Genomic DNA, 23,850 nt, shown 5'->3' on the forward strand with positions numbered 1-23,850 from the left:
CTGTATACAGTACTCTAGGTGTGGCCTGACCATCGCCTTATACAATGGAATAATCACCTCCTTATCCCTGCTGGAAAAATTCCAGTATATCATTGACAATACTCCATGAGCTACTCTTGCAGCCCGTCTGCACTGCTCAGAGAACTTCATATCTGCTTGCACAACCACCCCCAAGTCCCTTTCATTCTCTACCACTGTCAGTGTAGTACCACAGAGTTGATACGTTGCTCTGGGGTTGCTGTTTCCCATGTGTAGTACTTTACATTTGTCAATGTTAAACTTCATTTGCCACCTCTCAGCCCATCTGCTCAACCTTTCCAGATCCTGTTGCAGCAGCATAGTGTCAGTAGTGTCCTTGACAACCCTGCCAACCTTTGTATCGTCTGCAAACTTGGACATTAAGCCCGATATACCATCATCAATATCATTTATAAATACAGAAAACAATAATGGACCCAACACTGAGCCCTGAAGGACTCCACTAATAACATCAGTCCACGATGAGCAGTGTCCATTGATTACCACTCTCTGTCTTCTCCCCCTCAACCACCCCTTTATCCATAGCAGCAATTTGCCTCCAATGTCACACTGCTCCAATTTGTGTAGCAGTCTTCCATGTGCAACAGTATCAAAAGCCTTTCTAAGATCCAAGTATATAATATCAAAGTTATTCCCTGCATCCAGTTCTTTTGTGACTGCATCATAGTATCCAATCAAGTTGGTCAGGCAAGACCTCCCTTAACAAAACCATGCTGTGTCTGAGCTATAACTGAAGTCTTGTCTAAATGATCCTGCAGTGCTTCTTTAACCAGTGCCTCCATTAATTTTCCGGGAACAGAAGTTAAACTAACAGGTCTATAATTACTTGTGCCGCCCTTTGATCCTCCTTTGTGAATTGGGGTCACATTTGCACATCTCCAGTCCATGGGTACCTCCCCTGAGTCTAAGGAAGCTCTCATAATTATGGCTAAGGGTTTGCTTACTTCCTTTGCTGCCTCCTTTAATATAACTGGATAGATCCCATCCACCCCGGGTGCCTTTCTTGTGTTTATCTTCAACAGTTTCTCCTCCACTTTACTCCCAGTTATTTCAAGATTCTGTAGCTTACTGCTAGAGTTGAATACACCTCTGGCATTCCCCTCGCTGAATAACTCCTCATGTGTGAATGTCGATGCAAAATATTCATTTAGTTTGTTAGCTACCTGAGCAGGATCATCAACACTTGACCCATCAATATCAAGTGGACCAATCTGATTCATCCCCTTCCTTCTAGAGTTTACATAAGTAAAGAACTCTTTGCTGTTTTTCTTTGCATCCCTTGCCAAAGATTTCTCATAATCTGCCTTCGCCTGCCTAACCTCTTTTGTAACTTGGTTGCATATCAACTTGTATCTATCATAGGCTTCTGTGTCATGTATTAATTTGTATGTATCCCATGCATTTTTCTTCTCTGCCATATGCCTCATTAGTTCATCTGACATCCATTTTGGCCTAAACCTTGAACAATATTTCTTAGTTGGTATGTAAAGCCTAGTAGCTTCCAAGATAAGTTATTTGAATGCTTCCCATTTTGAATTTGCTGTTGGTAACATCATCAGTTGGTCCCACTGTATAGAATTTAAATACTGTCTCAGTCCATCGTAGTCGCCTTTACGGAAGCAATAACCCTTCCCTTTACCCCTAATGGTAGTTACCTCTTTGAGTAAATCCCACTTCAGCACACTGTGATCACTGCCACCTAGTGGTTCATTTATCTGCAGATTCTTAATGCATGAAGAATCACTGCTGATAATCAAATCAAGAGTATTACTCCCTCTAGTTGCCTCCCGAACATGCTGATGTAGAAAACAATCATCCAATAAATCCACAAAAGTCCTGCTAGTGTGTGAGTAACCAGCCCCCAAATTCCAGTCAATATCTGGGAAATTAAAATCTCCCATTATAAGACACTCTGATTTACTGGCCCACTCTATTTCCCTGTACAGTTCCTTATTATACTCATCAGAGTCATTTGGCCTATAGCACACTCCTACTCTCAATTTTGATCTCCCAATGTTTATGTCACACCAAACTGACTCCACACTGCACTGTCCAGCGATGTCGACTGGCTTCACTTCCTTGGTTTTTATGTGTTTCTTAACTAATAGCATAACCCCTCCTCCCTTCCTATCCTGTCTATCCTTTCTGTAGACGTTGTACTCCCCAAATTGCAGTTCTGCATCCCTTATATCTGTGTGACACCACGTCTCTGATATCCCAACAATATCTGCCTTCGATGTTTTGAGCAATACCTCAAATTCATCAAATTTATTTACTAAACTCCTAGCATTGGTGTACACGCAAGTATACCTGCACCCGTTTCTATTCTTAGCTACCCTAACACAACCCATGTGTTTACTTGTACCGCAATGGCTCCCAGCAGTCTCTGAAATACCATGCATCTTGTTTTTCAGGCTTCTGCTCATTCTAATAGAAGCAGTGCAAGAATCTCTTTCACCTCTGCCAGTGGCTACTGTCAATCTATTGGTCTTTGTCTCCCCCCAAGCTAGCAGTTTTCCGACCCACCTAACACTGCCTCGATAGCATCAGCAAATATTCTTGCACCCTTTCTATTTAAGTGTATCCCATCCCTGTAGAAGCAAGCTCTCCTGTTAACAAGTACAGTCCAGGCTGAAAAAAATTCTACCCCTTGAGCCTTGCACAATCTTTCCAGGGCCGAATTGATCGACAAGGCTCTCATCATATACTCCCTCCTATCGTGTCTGGGCAGAATTGCAGACACTTTCAAATTTAACCCTAATTCTCGGCTTTTGTTCAACAGTGACCTGTACTTGTTAAGTAATTCTGCCGGTCTCCTACTCTTAATATTATTAGTGCCAACGTGTACAACTATATCACCTTTTGTGCCCTTAAAAGATGATATTCGCTCTACAACGTCATCAACCTTAGCCCCTGGCAGACATACCCTGGTCCTGTTCCACCTATCTTTTTTACAAAGCATGTTCCCCGTTTCCCTGACAATAGAGTCACCAACAACTACTAGTTCCTTCGGGACCAGCGCATTCTGCCTTAGGGGTTGTCTCTGTGTCACGCGATGACCAAGTGCAAGCTCTGGCGTTGATGTGGGCAGCTGAGAGCTTGATGGGCCCCTCAATTTAGTTTCTTCGAGGGCATCCACTCTGTCCTTCAAGCTCTCATATAGGCCCACAAGAACGCTGAGTTGTTGCCTGATATCGATACACTCCTTGCATCGCGCACACACAAAGACATCCCCCTTTGCAGTATCATGTCCCGTACCCGATTGCTCTGCAAACATCAAGCAAACAGTGCATTTTATAAGGCTGTGAGTCAGAGGACAACTGCCCCCCTCAGTTCTGCTCTGAGCCACAGCACTTCCATTAGCTTGAGCCTTTTGCTTTGCTGCTCTGGTCTGGGTCATGATTCTATTAATTTATTAATTAATTATGTTATGTTATTAATTATATTACGTTTGTAATCTAAGTCGTTATATGTATTTATTTAAACGTACAATTTAACTGCTAACGAAGTTCAACTAACGCTATTTAGTACGGTATATAACCTACAGTATATCTAGTACGGTATCTCAATGGCGGGAAAGTTACTAACGGTAACGGTAGTTACGAACACGTGGAAACCCTTACCGATACTTTTACAAGGCCGAGTAAAGAATAAATACACCAAATTAATCAAAAAATCACAAAATAATGTTATACTACTAAATTTAAATCAAAAGTTTTAGAAAAACAATAATTTCAAATCGATAAATAAGAAAAATCCACTTAGCGGCTTTGAACACGACCGTCACTAGTAGCCTCGTCAGCAGACGAGGTAATTGTTGTAATTGTATCTTTAGTAATTGTAATTGTAATTGTATCTTTTAGTAATTGTATCTTTAGAAAGTTGCAATCTTTTAACTGGTGACATTTTAAAATTCATCAAAAAGCTGCTCACAACTTCAAATGAATGCTTCTTTAATAAAAACTATCTTCAAGCAGCTTTTCTTCAATGCTAAGAATGAGCAATTTTAAAAGAAGTTGCTGAGATCCATAGGATTTAAAGCAGATAATGCAGCTGGCTTGCCATTCCTCCACTGCATAGTCCACAATTTAGATGGGACCAATATCATGGAAGAGTGACAGACCCACTGTGGCTGAAGATAGATCCCCCATCTTTGCCTGTACATAGCATAATAGAAATGATCTACAAAAAACAACTTCAGCAGTTTGGACATGTGAACCAGATGAAACAACACAGGCTGCCTAATGTAGTACTGACAGGAAGAATTGGAGATAAAAGACCACTAGGGAGACCCAAAGAGAATGGCTCCAATGCCTAAAGGAATACACAGGCTTTCAGAGCTATCAACAAATGATGAAAGATCCAAGAGACCAACAACGATGGAGGTCCATATCTAAACAGGGACTCAACCTGTGCCAAACGGAAGAGTAGAATGATGAATGATGAAAAGAAGTTACTGCTGCATTTATAGATTCTACAACTGTTTGGTAAATAGACTGATGAACTGATAATTTTCATTTCAAATCACTACTTTTCAACAAATTTTTTATTTCAGTTCTGAATCTGGTGAATAATTCTTATCAAATGATAAATGAGGAGGTTTGAAGTGTAATGTCCCTTTGGCATTGTCACACTATTAGAGTACAATAAAGAAATGCATTTTCCCTTAACATTAACCGTGACTTGGTTTTTGCTTTATGGAATTGACCCCTGCCTGACTGGTTTCTTCCAGTGAATCAGACACTGATCTTCTTCTTTTGGCGTTATAACCCAGGTGGGTCTTAGCCTTCTCGACGATATTCCGCCAGTAAACCCTCCCAGACGTCAAACTTCCTCAACTTCTTATTCTCATGATCTTTAAGTCTTCTTCTACGTCATCCATCCATCCATCCATCCATCCATCCATCCATCTTTTCCACAGTCTTCCTCTTGCCCTCCTACCGGTAGGTTTCCATTTAATTATACTTTTAGTTGTTCTGCTGTTATCCATTCTCATAACATGTCCCAACCAGGAAAGTCACTGGCTCTTCACAAATTTAACAATGTCTGCACCCCAAATAAGATGGTAAAGTTCATAGTTCATTCTGATCTTCCAGGATCCATCAATGTCTTGTATGGGCCCAAAAACTTTTTGTAAAATTCTACACCCAAACACTCTCAACAACTGCTCATCTTACTCATTAATGTCCAAGCTTCACAACCGTATCTCACAACTGGTCTAATGAGACTTTTGTATATTCTTAATTTTAAATGTCTGTTTAATATTCTGGACGTCATTAGTTTTTCCTGTGCATAGGAACATCTATTTCCACTCAGGATATTACTTTCCTTCTTGTTGTAATGTTCCACCATTTCATCAACCTTCCTTCTCAAAGTTTCTCTCTTTTTCTTTCTACATATCCTAGTTGCAGCAATCTGTTTTTCCTTGTAGTGTTCACTATTTGCTCTGCTATTCCACTGCAAACATTTCACCCTGGCTTGTCTTTTCAATTCTACTGCTACTCGGCACTCCTCATCATACCATTCCTCATTTCTCGGCCTCGGGGTCTCACCCAAGATTACGCATGCTGCACCCAGAATTGCTTCCTTTATGCAAGTCCATTCATCTTCAGTCTTGTCACTGTTTTTCCTGTTCCTGCAGTCTTCAGGCTGCCTGGTACTTCATTTCAACAAGTCAATCTTTCAATTTCTCTACATTCCACTGTTTAGTTTTCTCAGCTTTTTCTCTTGCTACTAGGGCTATTTTATACTTCAGTCTGGCTTCCACTAGAAAATAATTAGAATCTGAGTTGGTGCCCCGAAAAGAATGGACATTTTCAATTGCAGTAGTCCACCTCTTAGGGACCAGTACATGAGCAATCTGATTTGTACCAGGGATTATTTTCCATGCACCCTTATGAATATTCTTTCGTGAGAACCAGGTACTCATGACCTTAAAGTTGTTGGCAGCAGAAAATTGTGATACTCTAAGTACTGTTTGTTTCTTCATGGAGGCTGTCTCCCCCAAAATAGACCCATGAAAACTTCTTCCCTATCTAGTTTAGCAATTGAAGTCACCGAGAGTTATAATAGCATCATTATGAATTCTTTCACATACAGCCTGGAGTTCATTGTAAAATCCATCTGCACCTTCAGTTGGAGCGTACACATTAATAAAGGTCACATTATGGAATTTTCCTTTAATTCTAAGGCTGCAAATTCTCCCAGACACTTGTGTAAAGGCAAGTACTGATCTGCACATTCTCTTAGAAATCAAAAATCCTACACCCTGTTCTCCCTGTCTGTCATCAATTCCAGAGTAATACATTGTAAATTTTGACTTATTAATCACACCTTTACCTTTCCATCCAACTTCTTGAAGAGCAACAATATCCACCTTAAACTTATCAACTTCCTCCGCTGTACTGTTCATAGCACCAGCTTGCAACAGGATACGCACATTCCAAATCTCAATACCAAACTTGTGTCCTTATTTCGGCACCTGGTCTGTTTCCGTAAGAGTTGTCCAGTTTTATTCATCAAGTTATACGTAACGGTTAAATTTTTTACAGGGTAGAATTGTCAGCATCCTGTGCATCCTGTCCCGTCCCTGGTAGGGCCTCCCAAGACCTGTCCGGCTTGGGAGGCCCTACCAGTAGCTAAGCTACCACCGACATAGCTCTCAGGATCACTAGAGCACACAAGCCCCACCACCACATCAAGAGATACCATTTATATTGAGCTATCAGTGTCTGATAGCTCAATATAAATAAATAAATTAATTAATTAATTAATTTTTTGTTTATGCTTCAGGATGACCACAGGGTCAGAGAAGTTCATAAGATATAGAATATAAGAAATAGCACCATATTTAGCAGTTATGCAGTCTTTAAGACAACTGAATTTTTTCGAACTTCTGCTTGAAAAGCCTGGTTGACTTGAATATGAGCTCTATCAGTATTTTAGTATTCTGATTGTGAATTTTGATTGATACTTACCTCTCTGATCATTTCTGGAAGAAGAAAAGCCATGATCCCCTGAAGCTGAAATACAAATATGTGATATTTTCAAAGTGGTATAATGCTGTATTGGTTATGTGTTCTAACCACCTATTTAAACCATTTCAGCAAGCATACCTGAAATTTTTCCCTTTGATATAAAATACTAAATGTAAAGGTAATCTATTAAACTTAAGGTAGTTTAATGAAGTGAATTAAGTTAAAAATTAATGCTTAATTAAATCCTTAACACATAACCAAAACCAATACCTTATCTTTTTGTATTCTCATTAGATCTATATCTCTCTCCTTAAAGTGAGGATCTCTTCCAGGATCTTCGGGTAATGTAACTTTGTTTACCTACAAATACCACTTTTTAAAACTGATTACAATACTTTAACATAACATGAAATTCTTAATGCATAACAGAAAATACAATAGATCCCTGATTATTTAGTGGCTGAATATCAGATTTTCCACCAACTGGTTGTGAGTGGAACCTGAACCATAGTGCTTATTCATATTTTATGTATTTTATTGTAAAAATACCTATGATTTTTATCATTATAATGGCATTTGTGCAAGTTATATGACTAAACCACACAAGGAAAATATAGGACATAGGATTATAAGGCCTGCTGTAATCCTCATTGTGCCTTGATGAGTCAAGTTGTAATTGCAGCTGTGAACATGCAAAGTCCTACTTGATGTGTGTGTTATGATTATACACCTGTAGCGACCAGTATGTTTCATAATGTAATTATTCGTTCATTATTAATGAGAATTTAATGGAGTATATTGTTACATAATATACTGGGGCAGAGGAAGCTATTGCCATGGGATAAAGGAATTCAAAAACTAAAAAAAAAAAAAAAAAAAAAAAATCATGTTACACAATTTGTGAATCGCCTCTTAACAATTAACTGAATGGGTAAAGGTCAAATATGGTGACTTTCAATACCAGAAAGTGCCAACCCTCTTCTTATTAGGTGATAGTTTGACAATTGTTATACTTGTACATATGTCATTAACTTAGTATCTACCAAAACTGATTATTCATTGAGCCCTTCCCTCCCATAAAACAAAAATAATCAAAGATCTATTGTGTTTAACATAGCATAATGGTATGAATGTAAATACCTCATTAAATATTCAATATTCAGCTGATTTTATCTTGATTAAGTAATTAACCATACTCACATTTTTCCCAAAAGTTCATTAACACTTTGACACTCGATGGGTTGAGGTGTTGAGCTTAGCAACCTCCAAAGGAAAGTTCTCATAGGATGCCATATTAGCAATTAATCTGTTCATACCATGGCAGCAAAACTGCAACACTCTATATCAATTGTTGCTGGCAGAATCACCAAATAGAAATGCTATGACACTACTGCATCTGGAAGACGTTTGAGCAGACCATAGAAATTGATGGAAAGAGACTGGAGGTCACTCAGAATAGTGTATAAAACCTATTAGTCCTTATTAAATACAGTAAACCAGAAGCTGACATTATTATTAAATACTGTCAACTTCTGGAAGATAAATAACATCCAGAACTGATATTAGTATCTGTTGCACATAGAAGACTATTGTACAAATTGGAGCAGTATGGCATTAAGGGAAAGTTTCTACAATGGATAAAAGGATGGATAAAGAGTGGGAGAAGACAGAGAATGGTAATCAATGGACACTGCTCTTCATGGACTAATGTTATTAGTGGAGTCCCTCAGGGTTTGGTGTTGGGCCGATTATTGTTTTGTATATTTATCAATGATATTGATGATGGTATATCAAGCTTAAGGTCGAAGTTTGCAGATGATACAAAGGATGGCAGAGTTGTTAATGACAGTGAGTATGCTACTGCAACAGAATCTAGAAAAGTTGAGAAAATGGGCTGAAATTTTTTTTTTTTTTTTTTTAGTTGTTGGCGCATCGGCTTGTGTGGCCATAATGCACCTCCCAAGGTTTTTGCAGTACTGTGATCCAAGCCCAAGGCGGGATTCGAACCCACGACCTTTGGGTTACGAGGCAGGCACTTTACCCACCCGGCTAGCCCGGTCGGCCGGACTGAAAAGTGGCAACTGAAGTTTAACATTGGCAAATGCAAAGTATGATCCCCTGAAGCTAAGGTATGGCTAGCAGTAACCCCCAGAGAAATGTACCAACTGTATGGTGTTACACTCGGGGTAGTGGAGAATGAAAGAGATCTGGGGGTAATTGTGCAGTCAAATATCAAGTTTTTTGAGCAAGGCAGACAGGCTGCCAGGGCAGATCATGGGGGTCTTGTCAATGATATACAGGAATTTTGTCAGAAGGGATAAGGAGGTGATGATCCCTTTGTATAAGGCAATGATTAGGCCACACCATGAGTACTATGTACAGGTCTAGAAGCCTTATTTTAGGAAGGATGTAGAGTTGCTAGAACGAGTACAGAGAAGGGCAGCAAGACTGGTGAGGGGAACAAATGGGTGCTCTTATGAAGAAAGGCTTAAGTCCTGCAAATTGCAGTGTCTGGAGCCTAGGCACCTGCAAAGTGATCTGAATGAGGTGTATAAGGCCTTGAATGGATTGAGCAGGCTCAATGCTGATGGGATTCTTCCTCTTGCTCAGATTACAAACCTGAGGGGGCATAAACTGAAATTGAGGAAAGACAGTTGTCAAATAGATGTGCAGAAATTTGCCTTTGGCCAGCAGGTAGTTGATTGCTGGAACAAACTTCCATCTGTCATTGTGAAAGTTGATAGCTTAAATAAATTCAAAGAAGAAGTGGACGAATGGATGGGTGAAATGGGAAGGGTTTTTTTTTTTTTTTTGGCTGATGCTGTATAAGCTTTGCTTTCTTGCATCATATGCCTCTACTAATGCTTATGCATTAGAGACCAGGCCAATACATCCACAATATGTAGCTGAATTGATCACTGTGATGAAGGAATAATGTACCAAAATACTGCTTTCCTGTTATTGAAAATTGGTGCAGAATCTACTGATGACCATGTAAGTAAGGCTTCTGGTTGGACATGCTATTAAATATTGTAGCAATAAAAGATTCACAGAAACATGAAGCTGTGTGATTAATTCTGGCAATAGAGTGTACACCAGCGGAGTGGTTAAGTTTCTTACAACAGAGTGAAAACATCACGGGTTGAATCAAGATGCAGATATATTCCTATGCTCTGATTGCACAACAAACCTAGTTGCAAATGGCACTGAGCTTTAAAAAAAACACAAAGTGTTTTAAGGGAGCAGCAAAAATAAAGCATTTCAAAGGTTTGCTATTGCTCTGCACAAATTCGAATAGCTGGTTCAATACCATAAGTTGGGTGCACAGTATAGCTCCTTCCTGGGGATCTGCTACATCACAACAGGATTAGAGACATCAACTCTTTTACTAACGATTGCAATACTTATAAATGTGATTATTTATATATAAAAATATAAAATATGCAACTAAATAATAAAATTTTAATTTAAAATGTTTTTTTTATATGTGTTATTTCCAATAAATAAAGGCTTTTATTACCTATGATGAAAACAAAAGAGCATTATAAACAATATATATCATATAAATTAAAAATTATACATGTAATGTGTATTTATTAGAACTGGTAGTGACAAAATGGCAAAGTGATGCAAGGAAACAAAGCTTATGTAGCATCATCCCAAAAAAAAAAAAAAAAAAAAAAAAAAAAAAATTCAATACAGTAAACCCCCGCTATTCGCGGTATCTGTATTCGCAGTTTCGTGTATTTGCGGTCGTTGATTTAATATAAAATGAAACCTTAAAAAATATGAATTTTAAAGCACCATGAACATTTTCCGCCATAAAAAAAAACATGAGTGTGGCTAAAATTATCTTTCCCGGTCAAAACAGCGCTCAGTGGGTGGGGGGAGAGGGGTGACAAAATCGCGAGCGTGGATGTTTCTTGCTAATCCTTGTTCAGTATGTGTTATGCGCTTGTCATGGAAGGTTTCGTCATTTGCTTTTAATTTATATGCTTATAAATTGAATAAATTTATCAATTTATAAATTGATATTTGAATTTGTAAGCATATCAATTTATAAATTGATATGCTTACAAAAGTGATAAATCTACCATTTTGCAATGTAAAACAGACTTTTTCGAGTGTGTTAACGGAAGAAAGTGACTTTATTGTGGACAAGTTCTTTCTAACCTGTACAAAAATATGGCTACGAATAACAAGGGAAATGTGAAAAGATCAAAGAAGGTGATGACATTAGCGAATAAAATTGAGTTATTAGATAAAATTTCTAATGGTGAAAGTGTCTCCTCAGTGGCAAAACATTATAAAATCAATGAGTCAACGGTACGATCAATCAAAAAATCGGAAGAAAATATCCGCCATAGTGTCCGTGAAAACGCGCTAATTGCTTCAAAAATTTGCTCTGTAACTCGTGATGTTAAATTATAAAAAATGGAAAAGGCTTTAAATCTGTGGATAGAAGACCGAACTCAAAATAAAATTCCATTAAGTTATCATTAGCATTAGCATTACTAGAGGCATTTGATGCAAGAAAGCAAGCTTATGCAGCATCAGCCAAAAAAAAAAAAACAAATAAATAAATAAATAAATAAAAAATAACCACTTCCACTTCACCCCTCTGTTTGTTCGAAATACCTGTCCAGCTCAGCCTTAAACTTATTTAGGCTATCAACTCTCTCGACAAGGGATGGAAGTCAGTTCCACCAACCAAACACCCACTGGCTAAAGGCAAATTTCCTCACGTCTATCCCACATCTGTCTTTCCTCTTCCTCAATTTGAATTTATGCCTTCTCAGGTGATTATTCTGAGCAAGAGGAAGAATCCCATCAGCATTGAGCATGCTCAAACCATTCAAGGCTTTATACACCTCTATCAGATCACCTCGCTGGTGCCTAGTCTCCAGACACTGTAATTTGCAAAACTTAAGCCTTTCTTCGTAAGAGCACCCCTTTGTTCCATTCACTAATCTTGTTGCCCTTCTCTGTACTCGTTCCAGCATCTCTACATCCTTCTTGAAATGAGGCCTCCAGACCTGTATACAGTACTCTAGGTGTGGCCTGACCATTGCCTAATACAAGGGAATAATCACCTCCTTATCCCTGTTAGAAAAATTCCTATATATCATCGACAATACACCATGAGCTACTCTTGCAGCCCGTCTGCACTACTCAGAAAACTTCATATCTGCCTGCACAACCACCCCCAGGTCCCTTTCATTCTCTACCACTGCCAGTGTAATACCACAGAGTTGATACGTTGCTCTGGGGTTGCTGTTTCCCATATGTAGTACTTTACATTTGTCAATGTTAAACTTCATTTGCCACCTCTCAGCCCATCTGTTTTCCAGATCCTGTTGAAGTAGCATAGTGTCAGTAGTGTCCTTGACAACCCTGCCAACCTTCGTATCGTCTGCAAACTTGGACATTAAGCTTGATATACCCTCATCAATATCATTTATAAATACAGAAAACAATAATGGACCCAATACTGAATCCTGAGGGACTCCACTAATAACATTAGTCCACGATGAGCAGTGTCCATTGATTACCACTCTATGTCTTCTCCCTCTCAACCACCCCTTTATCCATAGCAGCAATTTGCCTCCAATGCCACACTGCTCCAATTTGTGCAGCAGTCGTCCATGTGCAACAGTATCAAAAGCCTTTCTAAGATCCAAGTATATAATATCAAAGTTATTCCCTGCATCCAGTTCTTTTGTGACTGCATCATAGTATCCAATCAAATTGGTCAGGCAAGACTTCCCCTTAAAAAAACCCATGCTGTGTCTGAGCTATAACTGAAGTCTTGTCTAGATGATCCTGCAGTGCTTCTTTAACCAGTGCCTCCATTAATTTTCCGGGAACAGAAGTTAAACTAACAGGTCTATAATTACTTGTGTCGCCCTTTGATCCTCCTTTGTGAATTGGGGTCACATTTGCACATCTCCAGTCCATGGGTACTTCCCCTGAGTCCAAGGAAGCTCTCATAATTATGGCTAAGCATTTGCTTAGTTCCTTTGCTGCCTCCTTTAATATAACTGGATAGATCTCATCCACCCCAGGTGCCATTCTTGTATTTATCTTCAACAATTTCTCCTCCACTTTACTCTCAGTTATTACAAGATTCTCTAGCTTACTGCCAGAGTTGAATACACCTCTGGCATTCCCCTCGCTAAATAACTCCTCATGCGTGAATGTCGATGCAAAATATTCATTTAGTTTGTTAGCTACCTGAGCAGGATCATCAACAGTTGACCCATCGATATCAAGTGGACCAATCTGATTCATCCCCTTTCTTCTAGAGTTTACATAAGTAAAGAACTCTTTGCTGTTTTTCTTTGCATCCCTTGCCAAAGATTTCTCATAATCTGCCTTCGCCTGCCTAACCTCCTTTGTAACTTGGTTACAGATCAACTTGTATCTATCATAGGCTTCTGTTTCACGTGTTAATTTGTATGTATCCCAAGCATTTTTCTTCTCTGCCATATGTCTCATTTGTTCATCTGACATCCACTTTGGCCTAAACCTTGAACAATATTTCTTAGTTGGTATGTAAAGCCTAGTAGCTTGCAAGATAAGTTCTTTGAATGCTTCCCATTTTGAATTTGCTGTTGGTAACATCATCAGTTGGTCCCACTGAATAGAATTTAAATACTGTCTCAGTCCATCGTAGCGTCTTTAAGAAAGCAATAACCCTTCCCTTTACCCCTAATGGTTGTTACCTCTTTGAGTAAATCCCACTTCAGTACACTGTGATCACTGCCACCTAGTGGTTCATTTACCTGCAGATTCTTAATGCATGAAGAATCACTACTGATAATCAAATCAAGAGTATTACTCCCTCTAGTTGCCTCCCAAACATGCTGATGTAGAAAACAATCATCCAATAAATCCACAAAAGCCTTGCTAGTGTGTGAGTGACCAGCCCCCATATTCCAGTCAATATCTGGGAAATTGAAATCCCCCATTATAAGAGTCTCTGATTTACTGGACCACTCTATTTCCCTGTACAGTTTCTTATTATACTCATCAGAGTCATTAGGCCTATAGCACACTCCTACTCTCAATTTTGATCTCCCAAAGTTCACTCATCATTCGTGAAAAGGCAAAACTCCTGTATCAACACTTTAGCGAAACTGGTGATAGCACTGGCGGGATAAGTTTTTTTTGCTAGCAAAGGCGCTGGTTTGAAAGATTTGTTTGAAATTTCTAATAAATATTACATTTAATATTAAATTGTTTCTTATTTTCATTTCGATGCCATATGCTTGCATTTCACTATGTACTGTCTATGTACATAGTCATATTATGAAGGTACATATAATACACACATAGACAAAATTTTAGACTTGTTTTTCTTATACATTTCATACTTTGGCATGGAACCCCTTTATTACTATGGGAGCCATAACTCAGTATTCGCGGCATTTCTCAGGAACGTAACCCAGGAATAAATGGGTTTGCTGTACATCCTTCTTAAACTGAGGCTTCAAGACAAACACATTCATTGAATTTGTTCATTTCATTCAAAATTCCATTGACCGTCATTACCTTTCCTAGCAGCCTATCTGCAATGCTTAGAGAACTTTGTGGTGAAGTGAACAACTGTCCCTGGCATAACTGCCAACTTTTGACTTTCCAAAAGCTGGAGATTAAGTAATTGTAAGCAGAAGGAAAAGGAGTTTTTTTTAGGTAAAACAGGCACAAAACAGATTTTTTTTGCAAAAAGTAGCAGTTCCTTGCTTTCCCAAAAAAACAGGAGATTTTTTTAATGTCTACACTGCACTATAAATTAAATTACACTGATAAACATAAATTTATATTAAAATATAGCCATAGGATTGTTTACCAGTACAATATTGTTTTTATAATTACCTTATCTAATTTTTTTTCAGTCTGTGGATTTCTGTTTGGATTGTCTATTAGATATCAACTAACTGTGATTGCTTTAAGAATAAAGATACTGTAGAAAAACTTGTACATCTTCAGAAATGTAAAGTCAAAGTTTTATTTATAACAATGGACTGCTGTTATGAATTGGCAGTCAAGAGCATTTCCAAAACCATACCTAAAAGAGAAGCTGTGTATTCAGTTTTTAGGCATGTTATCGTACATGCATAAAGCACCTACTGTCAGTCTGTCTGTTCCTCTGTCTATCTATCCACAGGTAATAACTCAACCCTTAGCAGATGCACTTTCATAAAATTTTATATTTTGTTCTTTTAAAAAACTCTGTTGAGCCATCCTGAATTTCATCAAAATCAGACCAATAGAAATCATGTAATTATTATTTTTTGACTATTTCTATTCATCTGCAGCTTATATTTAGCTCTGTTAGAAAGAATTTTTGAACCATCCCAAATTTTATTAAAATTGGATTAATAGAAAAATCTAGTAATTAGCATTTCTTTGTCCATCTGTCCATATGTAATTACTCAACTCTCAGTGGATCTATCAGTTTTTATGAAATTTTATAGCTGGCTCTTTTAGAATGAGTTGTCGAGCCTCCCCAAATATCAATAAAATTGGGCTAACAGAAACCTGGCAATTATTTCTTTTTCCATACATATCACATAGGCTATCCATATATTGTATATTATAAATGAAGCATTAGATATTATGTTTGTTGCCAAGTGCTGATTGGAGGAATAAATGGTCAATATGGTGGATGTATAGAAATGAAATGCTCTTGGCTCGTACATAAAAATCATTGCTATTTTGCTTGTTTTTTTATTATAAATCATGAATTACTGCTATCTGCTAATACGCCTGAAATGTAATGCACTATGTACATTAACTAACTTGTTTTTTCACCTAGTTGAATATTCTCTGACACCCAGCACTGCTATGGGGAATTATTAAAATGCCAAGAATGACTCGGGATGACTTGTTATATCACTTGTGCACCTGTAGATTCTCTGACCAAGAACTCTGTACATCAATTCTTTCTTCTTACATAATAGTGTCTGGTAGATTCACAATGAAATTAACAAAACTGATCTCTTCAAGTTATCTATTTCTTTACCTTCACTGATATTGATAAGTATTGGAAACTGTGTATGGGTGTGTGTATTTTTTTTTTTTTTTTTTTCAAAATTGATTTGTTTAAATTTGGTTCAAAAACTTGTTAGCCGAACAGCATTTACTGGATGACAAACTGTTTCTCCAAATATGATTATATTTAAGTTAAATAACATTTAACTTAAAGTTTTTTATAACTCAGTTTGGTAACTTGCTATCTACCTTCAAGTGCTGTAAGGAAACATGTTTAGGTCTTAGGAAAACACAACAGAAAGTCAGTGGCTGCCAGTCAAGTCTGTAAATTTATTCATAAATTCATACAGTTTCTGCTATGAGTATATTAAATATTTAAAGTTGTAACACTTCATACAAATCACCTCAATACAAGGTGACTTGCACTATTTCTTTCTTTTTTTTTTTTTTGTAAGTATAAAACACCTTACAGTAAAGTATGGAGGCCACACCTAAAAACTGACGTCAAGCTTCTCGAAAGGGTCAAAATGTGCATCAATGGTAAGTTACTGCTGTTGATAAAGGAGTGGTTGAGTAACAACAGACAGAGCCGTGGCCATTAATAACCACTCTCTGTCTCCTGTTACTCAACCACTCCTTTATCGACAGTAGTAACTTACTATTAATGTACATTTTCACAATCTGTACAGCAGTCATTCATGTGCAAAGTATCAAAAGTTTTACGTAAATCTAAGAATATGAAGTCAAAATTATTTTTTGCACCCAAGTCCTTTGTAACTACCTCATTGGATCTAATCAGATTGGTTAGACAAGATCTCAACTTAACCGGTTCATGCTATGATTGCTGTATAACTGCATTCCTGTCAAGGAATGCAGTTATACAGCAGACTTTGGATTATATACAATTGCATGAGTGCATATACAAATGCATATTGTGCTCATTGTAGTCGTTAGTGCATATAAAAGCACATAACACAAATATTACAAGAAATACTGCATATTCCTTAACTTGATCATTTTTTCAAATAGTGATCTCGGAACTATGCACCAATGTCACAGTACTGCAATTAAATTAGCACGGGATAATATTTCATTGAGTGTGGGAAAATTTCTCAAATTGGTGTGGGAAACGTTTTAATGCTATTTTGCTATTCATTCTCATGCTATTGTTAAATATGCTTACTTGATATTGTACATTTTTGCTGATTGTAAGATAATTAGAGATGTCTGAATTTTGAACATGAAAAAAAAAAACACTTCTGTTGACAGATATTGCGAATTTCAACTTTAGCAACACAGTAGAAATTATAGAATTATTAGTTAATTTCACAGTGATATTTAAACATGCCAAAAAATTAAATCTGTTACAAAAGTTCATATGGAATTGTGGATTGTCAATCATGGAAAAGATTTTATTATGGGTGGCATTATTGTGTTCTGCATTGTTTACGAAAAGAACATTCCATGCAAGAAAAAATTCCAGATCGATCAACATGTGAAAACAGCATTGCACATTATGTGCAATGCTGAAGAAAAGGAGAAGCAAAAAAAATTTTCCAGAGAAGTCACTTTTAACCAAGCCATGTACTTCAAAAAAAGAAAAAAGTGTTTTTCAAACAATTTGTGTCTTGCCCTGGTAAGCAGCATATTCCTTTCAATTAGTTAAACAACTGAGTCAAGCAATTTTTGATTTGCACAAATCAAAATAATCCACATGAATCTACCATAAGAAAGAATTACCTTAATGCTATTTATGATGATATTATCTGCAAAATTCGTCAAGATATTAGAGCAAACTACATTTGGGTGTCCGTTGATGAAACAACAGATGTTTGTGACCACTATATTTCACATTTTATATGTGGAAAATTAGACAGAGAACCATCACAGCCATATTTACTTGCTTATAAGGTCCTTGAATTACTCTACAATAACAAGATTTTGTAACAATTGTTTGCAGTTATTATGGCCAGAATCGAACCATAGCAAAAGATCATCACTAACATTTTTGTTAGTGACGCTGCTTTGTATAGGGTAAAAGAAGCTTCTGCACAACAAGTTTTCTATCCAAATCTGATCCATGTTACTTGCTTAGCCCATGGCTTACATAGGTTTGCAGAGGCAATTCAGGAGAATTTTAGTGAAATTAGCATAATTATTTCTAGTATAAAAAGATTTTTGTCAAAAGCACTTTTGAGAATTTCAACTGACAGAAATATGCTACCTACTCTTCCACCTGATCCTGTTCTCATGGGATGGAGTTATTGGTTACAAGTGGTGTCGTTTTATGCTAAAAATTTTGATTCTATAAAACAATTTGTTGATTACTTGGATAGTACACATTCGGCAGCTATTGGTAGTGCTAAGGCAATGTTTTCTGATTCTTTGGCTAGAAAACATTTATTGTTCATCCAGACCCATTTCATCTGGTCACCTAGTTTTATAACCAAACTTGAAATGTGGAGACTTTCTTTGAGCAGTACAATTGGAGAGATGGAAAAAGTTGAATTGCAAATTTCATCCATGCCTGGATGCACAGGAGAATATACAATAACGTTTTAGAAAAGAACTCAGGATGTCACACTTTAAGGAAAATAGATGAATTTATAAATGGGAAAGGAAATGAACTTACATTTCAAGTAGAGGCTTCAAAAGCTCACAGATTTAAATACAGTCCAGTCACTTCCATAGAAGCAGAAAGGTCATTTTCTGCATATAAAATGATCTTGGATTATCAATGCTAAAAATTTACAAAAGACCACTTTGAGAAATATATTATTGTGTATTGTAACAAAAATTATTGACGTAGAAGAGAACTTAAAGATCATGAGAATAAGAAGTTGTAGAAGTTTGATTTCTGGGAGGGCTTACTGGTGGCACATCGTTGAGAAGACTAAGACCTACCCTGGGTTATAATGCCAGATGAACAACAAAAATTATTCCAGGTGTGAGTTTGAAAGGGAAAACTTTTAAAAAAGATGTTAAAACTTTTCATAAATGGTTTTCTTCACTTTAACATGTTGAAAACAAAGAAACTGTGATTCATTTAACTGTAATAAACAAGTAATAAATGTAAAAATTGTAGTGCAGATACATTAGCATTTTGGTGCATAATTTAGTATATTTGCATGCCTATTTGACCTGTTTTTTAGTGCATATAATCCAACGTTGAGTAGCTGTTCACTTTAATCTTTGATCCCCCTTTGTGAATAGGAAGGATATTTGCATATCTCCAGTCTGTAGGGACCTCACCAGAATCCAATGATGATCATGGCCATGATCGTCTTTGGAGTCTGGGGAGGTTTTGGATCCTTTAGCCATGATCAATCGCATGATCATGGCTAAAAGTTTCCTTACCTCTTTAGCTGCTTCTTTTAATATAGCTGGATAGATTTCATCAGCACCAGGTGCCTTAATTACTTTTAGCTTCGACAATTTCTTTTCCCTGTCAGTTATAAAATCATTTAGGTCTTCGTCCTTCTGGAATCCCATCACTAAAAACTCCTCCTGAAAGAATGTAGAGCCAAAATATTTATTCACTTTGTCAGCAACCTGAACAGGATCAACTACTATGCATTCATATCCAGTGGGAAATATGGTTCATCCCTTTTCTTCTACCACAAACACAAATAAGCAAAGAATTCTTTGCTCCTTTTCTCATGTTTGTGGCCAAAAATTTCAAGTAATCTGTCTAAGCTTCCCCACCCTCACCCCTTAGTAACTTGACTGCATATTAGCTTATACTGGTTCATTTTAACGCATGTTATTTGTATTAAGTGCAATGCCAGTGAGTAATGATCAGTAGTGTAACTGTGTAAGAGTGCTAGAGGAGATATTACATAATTGGAGGCAGTGATAGTTTGCATATTTTACATTTATCACAACCATGTTTCAAGTTTCCTGTCATTACTGGTGAATAGCTGTCATGCTAAATATCATTGAGCAACACATTTTTTAGTGGGATCTTACCTGGGAACAAAGTCTTAACAGTGAATGTAAATTTTTTGACGAAAATTTGTTTAAAAATTCCATAACACAACTGTCCATGCAAAGCTGCAATTTTCAAGATAATAAAAAAGTTTCATGTGTGTGAATCATATGAGAATAGGTAGTAGTAGTAGTGCAATGCATCAGCTAAAAAAACCCATACACAGTTCACCCATCCATACCCCCCAAGAATTTGTCTAGTTCTACCTTGAATTTATTTGACTCATTCACTCCCTCATCAACAGATGCAACAGATGCAAGCCTGTTCCAACAATCATCTATCCCCCTGGCTGAAGACAAAGTTCTGCTCATCTATCCTGAAAATAACCTTCCTCAACTTGAATTTATGACTCCTCATATGTGCAGTCTCAGTAAGTGAAAGAATGCTATTCAAAGTTTAAAACATCTCAATCAGCCCTCCCCATAGGTGCCTAGTCATGACATTCTGCAATTTGCAGAACTGAAGCCTTTCTAGGAAAGACCAACCTTTTGTTCCCTTCGCCAATCTGGTTGCCATTGTCTGCACCTGTTAAAGCAGATCTACATCCTTCCTAAAGTGAGGCATCCAGAATTATACACAGTACTCAAGATATGGCCTAACCTTTGTATCATCTGCAAACCTAGACAGTACGCCTGATATACCTTCATTAATAAATATTGAAAACAAAAATGGGCTCAGCTCTGAAACCTGAGGGACTCCACTGATAACATTAGTCCACTCTGTCTTCTTTCACTTAACACTCCCTTTATCCATAGTAGTCACTTGCCCTTAATGCCACATTGCTCCAGTAATAACAGCAGTCTTTTAGGTGCAACAGTATCAAAAGCGTACCTGAAATCCAAGCATATGATGTCAAAATTATTTTTTGTATTCCAGTTCCTTGATCACTGCATCATAGTAACCTATCAGATTGGTTAAACAAGACCACCATTTAACAAAACCATGCTGTGATTGCAGTATAATTACATGCCTGTGCTGTCCAGATGGTCCTACATTACTCCTTTAGCTAGTGATTCCATTATTTTCCCTGGAAAAGATGTTAAGCTAATGGATCTATAATTACCCATGTTGCCTTTTGATCCCCCTTTATGAATTGGGGATACATTCGCACATCTCTAGTCCATAGGGACCTCTCCAGAATCCAAGGATGCTCTGATAATTATGGTTAAGGGTTTGATTACCTCATTTGTTTCTTCACTTAATATAATTAGTTAGATTCCATCCACCCCAGGTGCCTTTTTTATGTTTATCTTCAGCAATTTCTCTTCCACTTATCTTTCAGTTATCACAAAGTAATTTAGCTCCTTGTTAGTTTGATAAATTTCGGGCATCACCTTCTCTAAAGAATTACTTTTGTGTGAATGAGTGTGAATGGCAACCCCCAAGGCAGAATGCACTGGTCCAACAGGAACTATTAGTTGTTAGTGACTCTATTATCAGGGAAATGGGGAACATGCTTTGTAAAAAGGATAGGTGGAACAAGACCTCTGCCAAGGGCAAAGGTTGATGACGTAAAGTGGATATCATCTTTTATGGGCACAAAAGGTGATATAGTTGTACACATTGGCACTAATGATATTAAGAGTAGGAGACCGGCAGAATTACTTAACAAGTACAGGTCAAAGGTACAGGTCTGTTGAAAAAAAGCTGTGAATTAGGGTGGAATTTAAAAGTGTCTGCAATTCTGCCCAGACACGATAGGAGGGAGTATATAATGAAAGACTTGTCGATCGATTTGGCCCTGGAAAGGTTGTGCAAGGCTCAAGAGGTAGAATTTTTTTCAGCCTGGTCTGTACTTGTTAACAGGAGAGACTGCTTCTACAGGGATGGGATACACTTAAAGAGAAAGGGTGCAAGAATATTTGCTGATGCTATCAAGGCAGTGTTAGGTGGGTCGGAAAACTGCTAGCTTGGGGGGAATACAAGGACTAATAGATTAACAGTAGCCACTGGTAGAGGTGAAAGTGATTCTTGCACTGCTTCTATTGGAATGAGCAGCAGCCTGGAAAACAAGATGCAGGATGTTTCAGAGACTGCTGGGAGTCATTGCAGTACAAGTAAAAACACATGGGTTGTGTTAAGGTAGCTAATAATAGGAACAGGTGCATGTATACTTCCATGTACACCAATGCTAGGAGTTTGGTAAATAAATTTCATGAATTTGAGCTATTGCTCAAAACATCAAAGGCAGATATTGTTGGGATATCAGAGACGTGATGTCACACAGATATAAGGAATGCAGAACTGGAATTAGGGGAGTACAGTGGTTACAGAAAGGATAGACAGGATAGAAGGGTGGAGGGGTTATGCAATTAGTTAAGAAACACATAAAATCCAAGGAAGTGAAGCCAGTCGACATCGCGGCACAGTGCAGTGTCGAGTCAGTTTGGTGTGACATAAGCATTGGGAGCTCAAAATTGAGAGTAGGAGTTTGCTTTGGCCTAATGACTCTGATGAGTATAATAAGAAACTGTACAGGGAAATAGAGTGGGCCAGTAAATCAGAGAGTCTTATAATGAGTATTTTAATTTCCCAGATATTAACTGGAATTTGTGGGTTGGGCACTCACACACTAGCAAGGCTTTTGTGGATTTATTGGATGATTGTTTTCTGCATCAGCATGTTCGGGAGGCAACTAGAGGGAGTAATACTCTTGATCTGATTATCAGTAGTGATTTTTCATGCATTAAGAATATGCAGATAAAGGAGCCACTAGGTGGCAGTGATCATAGTGTGCTGAAGTGGGATTTACTCAAAGAGGTAACTACCATCAGAGGTAAAGGGAAGGGTTTTTGCTTTCATAAAGGCGACTACGATGGTCTGAGACAGTATTTAAATTCTATACAGTGGGACCAACTGATGATGTTACCAACAGGAAATTCAAAATGAGAAGCATTCAAAGAACTTATCTTGGAAGCTACTAGGCTTTACATACCAACTAAGAAATATTGTTCAAGGTTTAGGCCTAAATGGATGTCAGATGAACTAATGAGACATGGCAGAGAAGAAAAATGCATGGGATACATATGAATTAATGGGTGACATGGAAGCCCATGATAGATATAAGCTGGTCTGTAACCAAGTCACAAAGGAGATTAGGCAGACAAAGGCAGATTATGAGAAATCCTTGGCAAAGGATGCAAAGAAAAACAGAAAACAATTCTTTACCTATGTAAAATCTAGATGGAAAGGGATGAATCAGATTGGTCCACTGAATATTGATGGTTCAACAGTTGAGGATCCTGCTCAGGTGGCTAACAAACTAAATAAGTATTTTGCATTTACATTCACACATGAGGGGTTATTCAGGAAGGGGAATGCCAGAGGTGAAGTAAACTCTGGCAGTGAGCTAGATGATTTTGTAATAACTGAGAGGAAAGTGGAGGAGAAATTGTTGAAGATAAACATAAAAAAGGCACCTAGGGTGGATGGGATCTATCCAGTTATATTAAAGGAAGCAGCAAAGGAAGTAAGCAAACCCTTAGCCATAATTATGGGAGCTACTTTGGACTCAGGGGAGGTATCCATAGATTGGAGATGTGCAAATGTGACCCCATTTCCCAAAGGAGGATTAAAGGCTGACACAATTAATTATAGACCTGTGAGTTTAACTTCTGTTCCAGGAAAATTAATGGAGGTACTGGTTTAATTAGCACTGCAGGATCAACTAGACAAGACTTGAGTTATAGCTCAGACACAGCATGGTTTTGTTAAGAGAAAGTCTTGCCTAACCAATTTGATCAGATACTATGATGTAGTCACAAAAGAACTGGATGCAGGGAATAACTTTGATATTATATATTTGGATCTTAGAAAGGCTTTTGGTACTGTTGCACATTAACATTAGCA

The 23,850-nt window shown here is 37.5% G+C and overlaps 1 protein-coding gene across 4 annotated transcripts in view; it reads right to left on the reverse strand.

The window, feature by feature from the left end:
• The window catches only part of LOC150084726 (cytoplasmic dynein 2 light intermediate chain 1), a 245,046-nt gene that overhangs the window by 17,180 nt on the left and 204,016 nt on the right, over positions 1-23,850 (reverse strand). For all 4 annotated transcript variants that reach the window (XM_090376577.1, XM_090376579.1, XM_090376576.1 and 1 more), the window contains one exon: positions 7,287-7,376. In XM_090376577.1, coding sequence (XP_090232703.1) covers positions 7,287-7,376 — 90 coding nt within the window. The remainder of the gene's footprint in view (positions 1-7,286; positions 7,377-23,850) is intronic.

Source organism: Mastigoproctus giganteus, chromosome 6, assembly GCF_048544385.1.
Source record: "Mastigoproctus giganteus isolate SK-2022 chromosome 6, ASM4854438v1, whole genome shotgun sequence".
NCBI lineage: Eukaryota > Metazoa > Arthropoda > Arachnida > Uropygi > Thelyphonidae > Mastigoproctus > Mastigoproctus giganteus.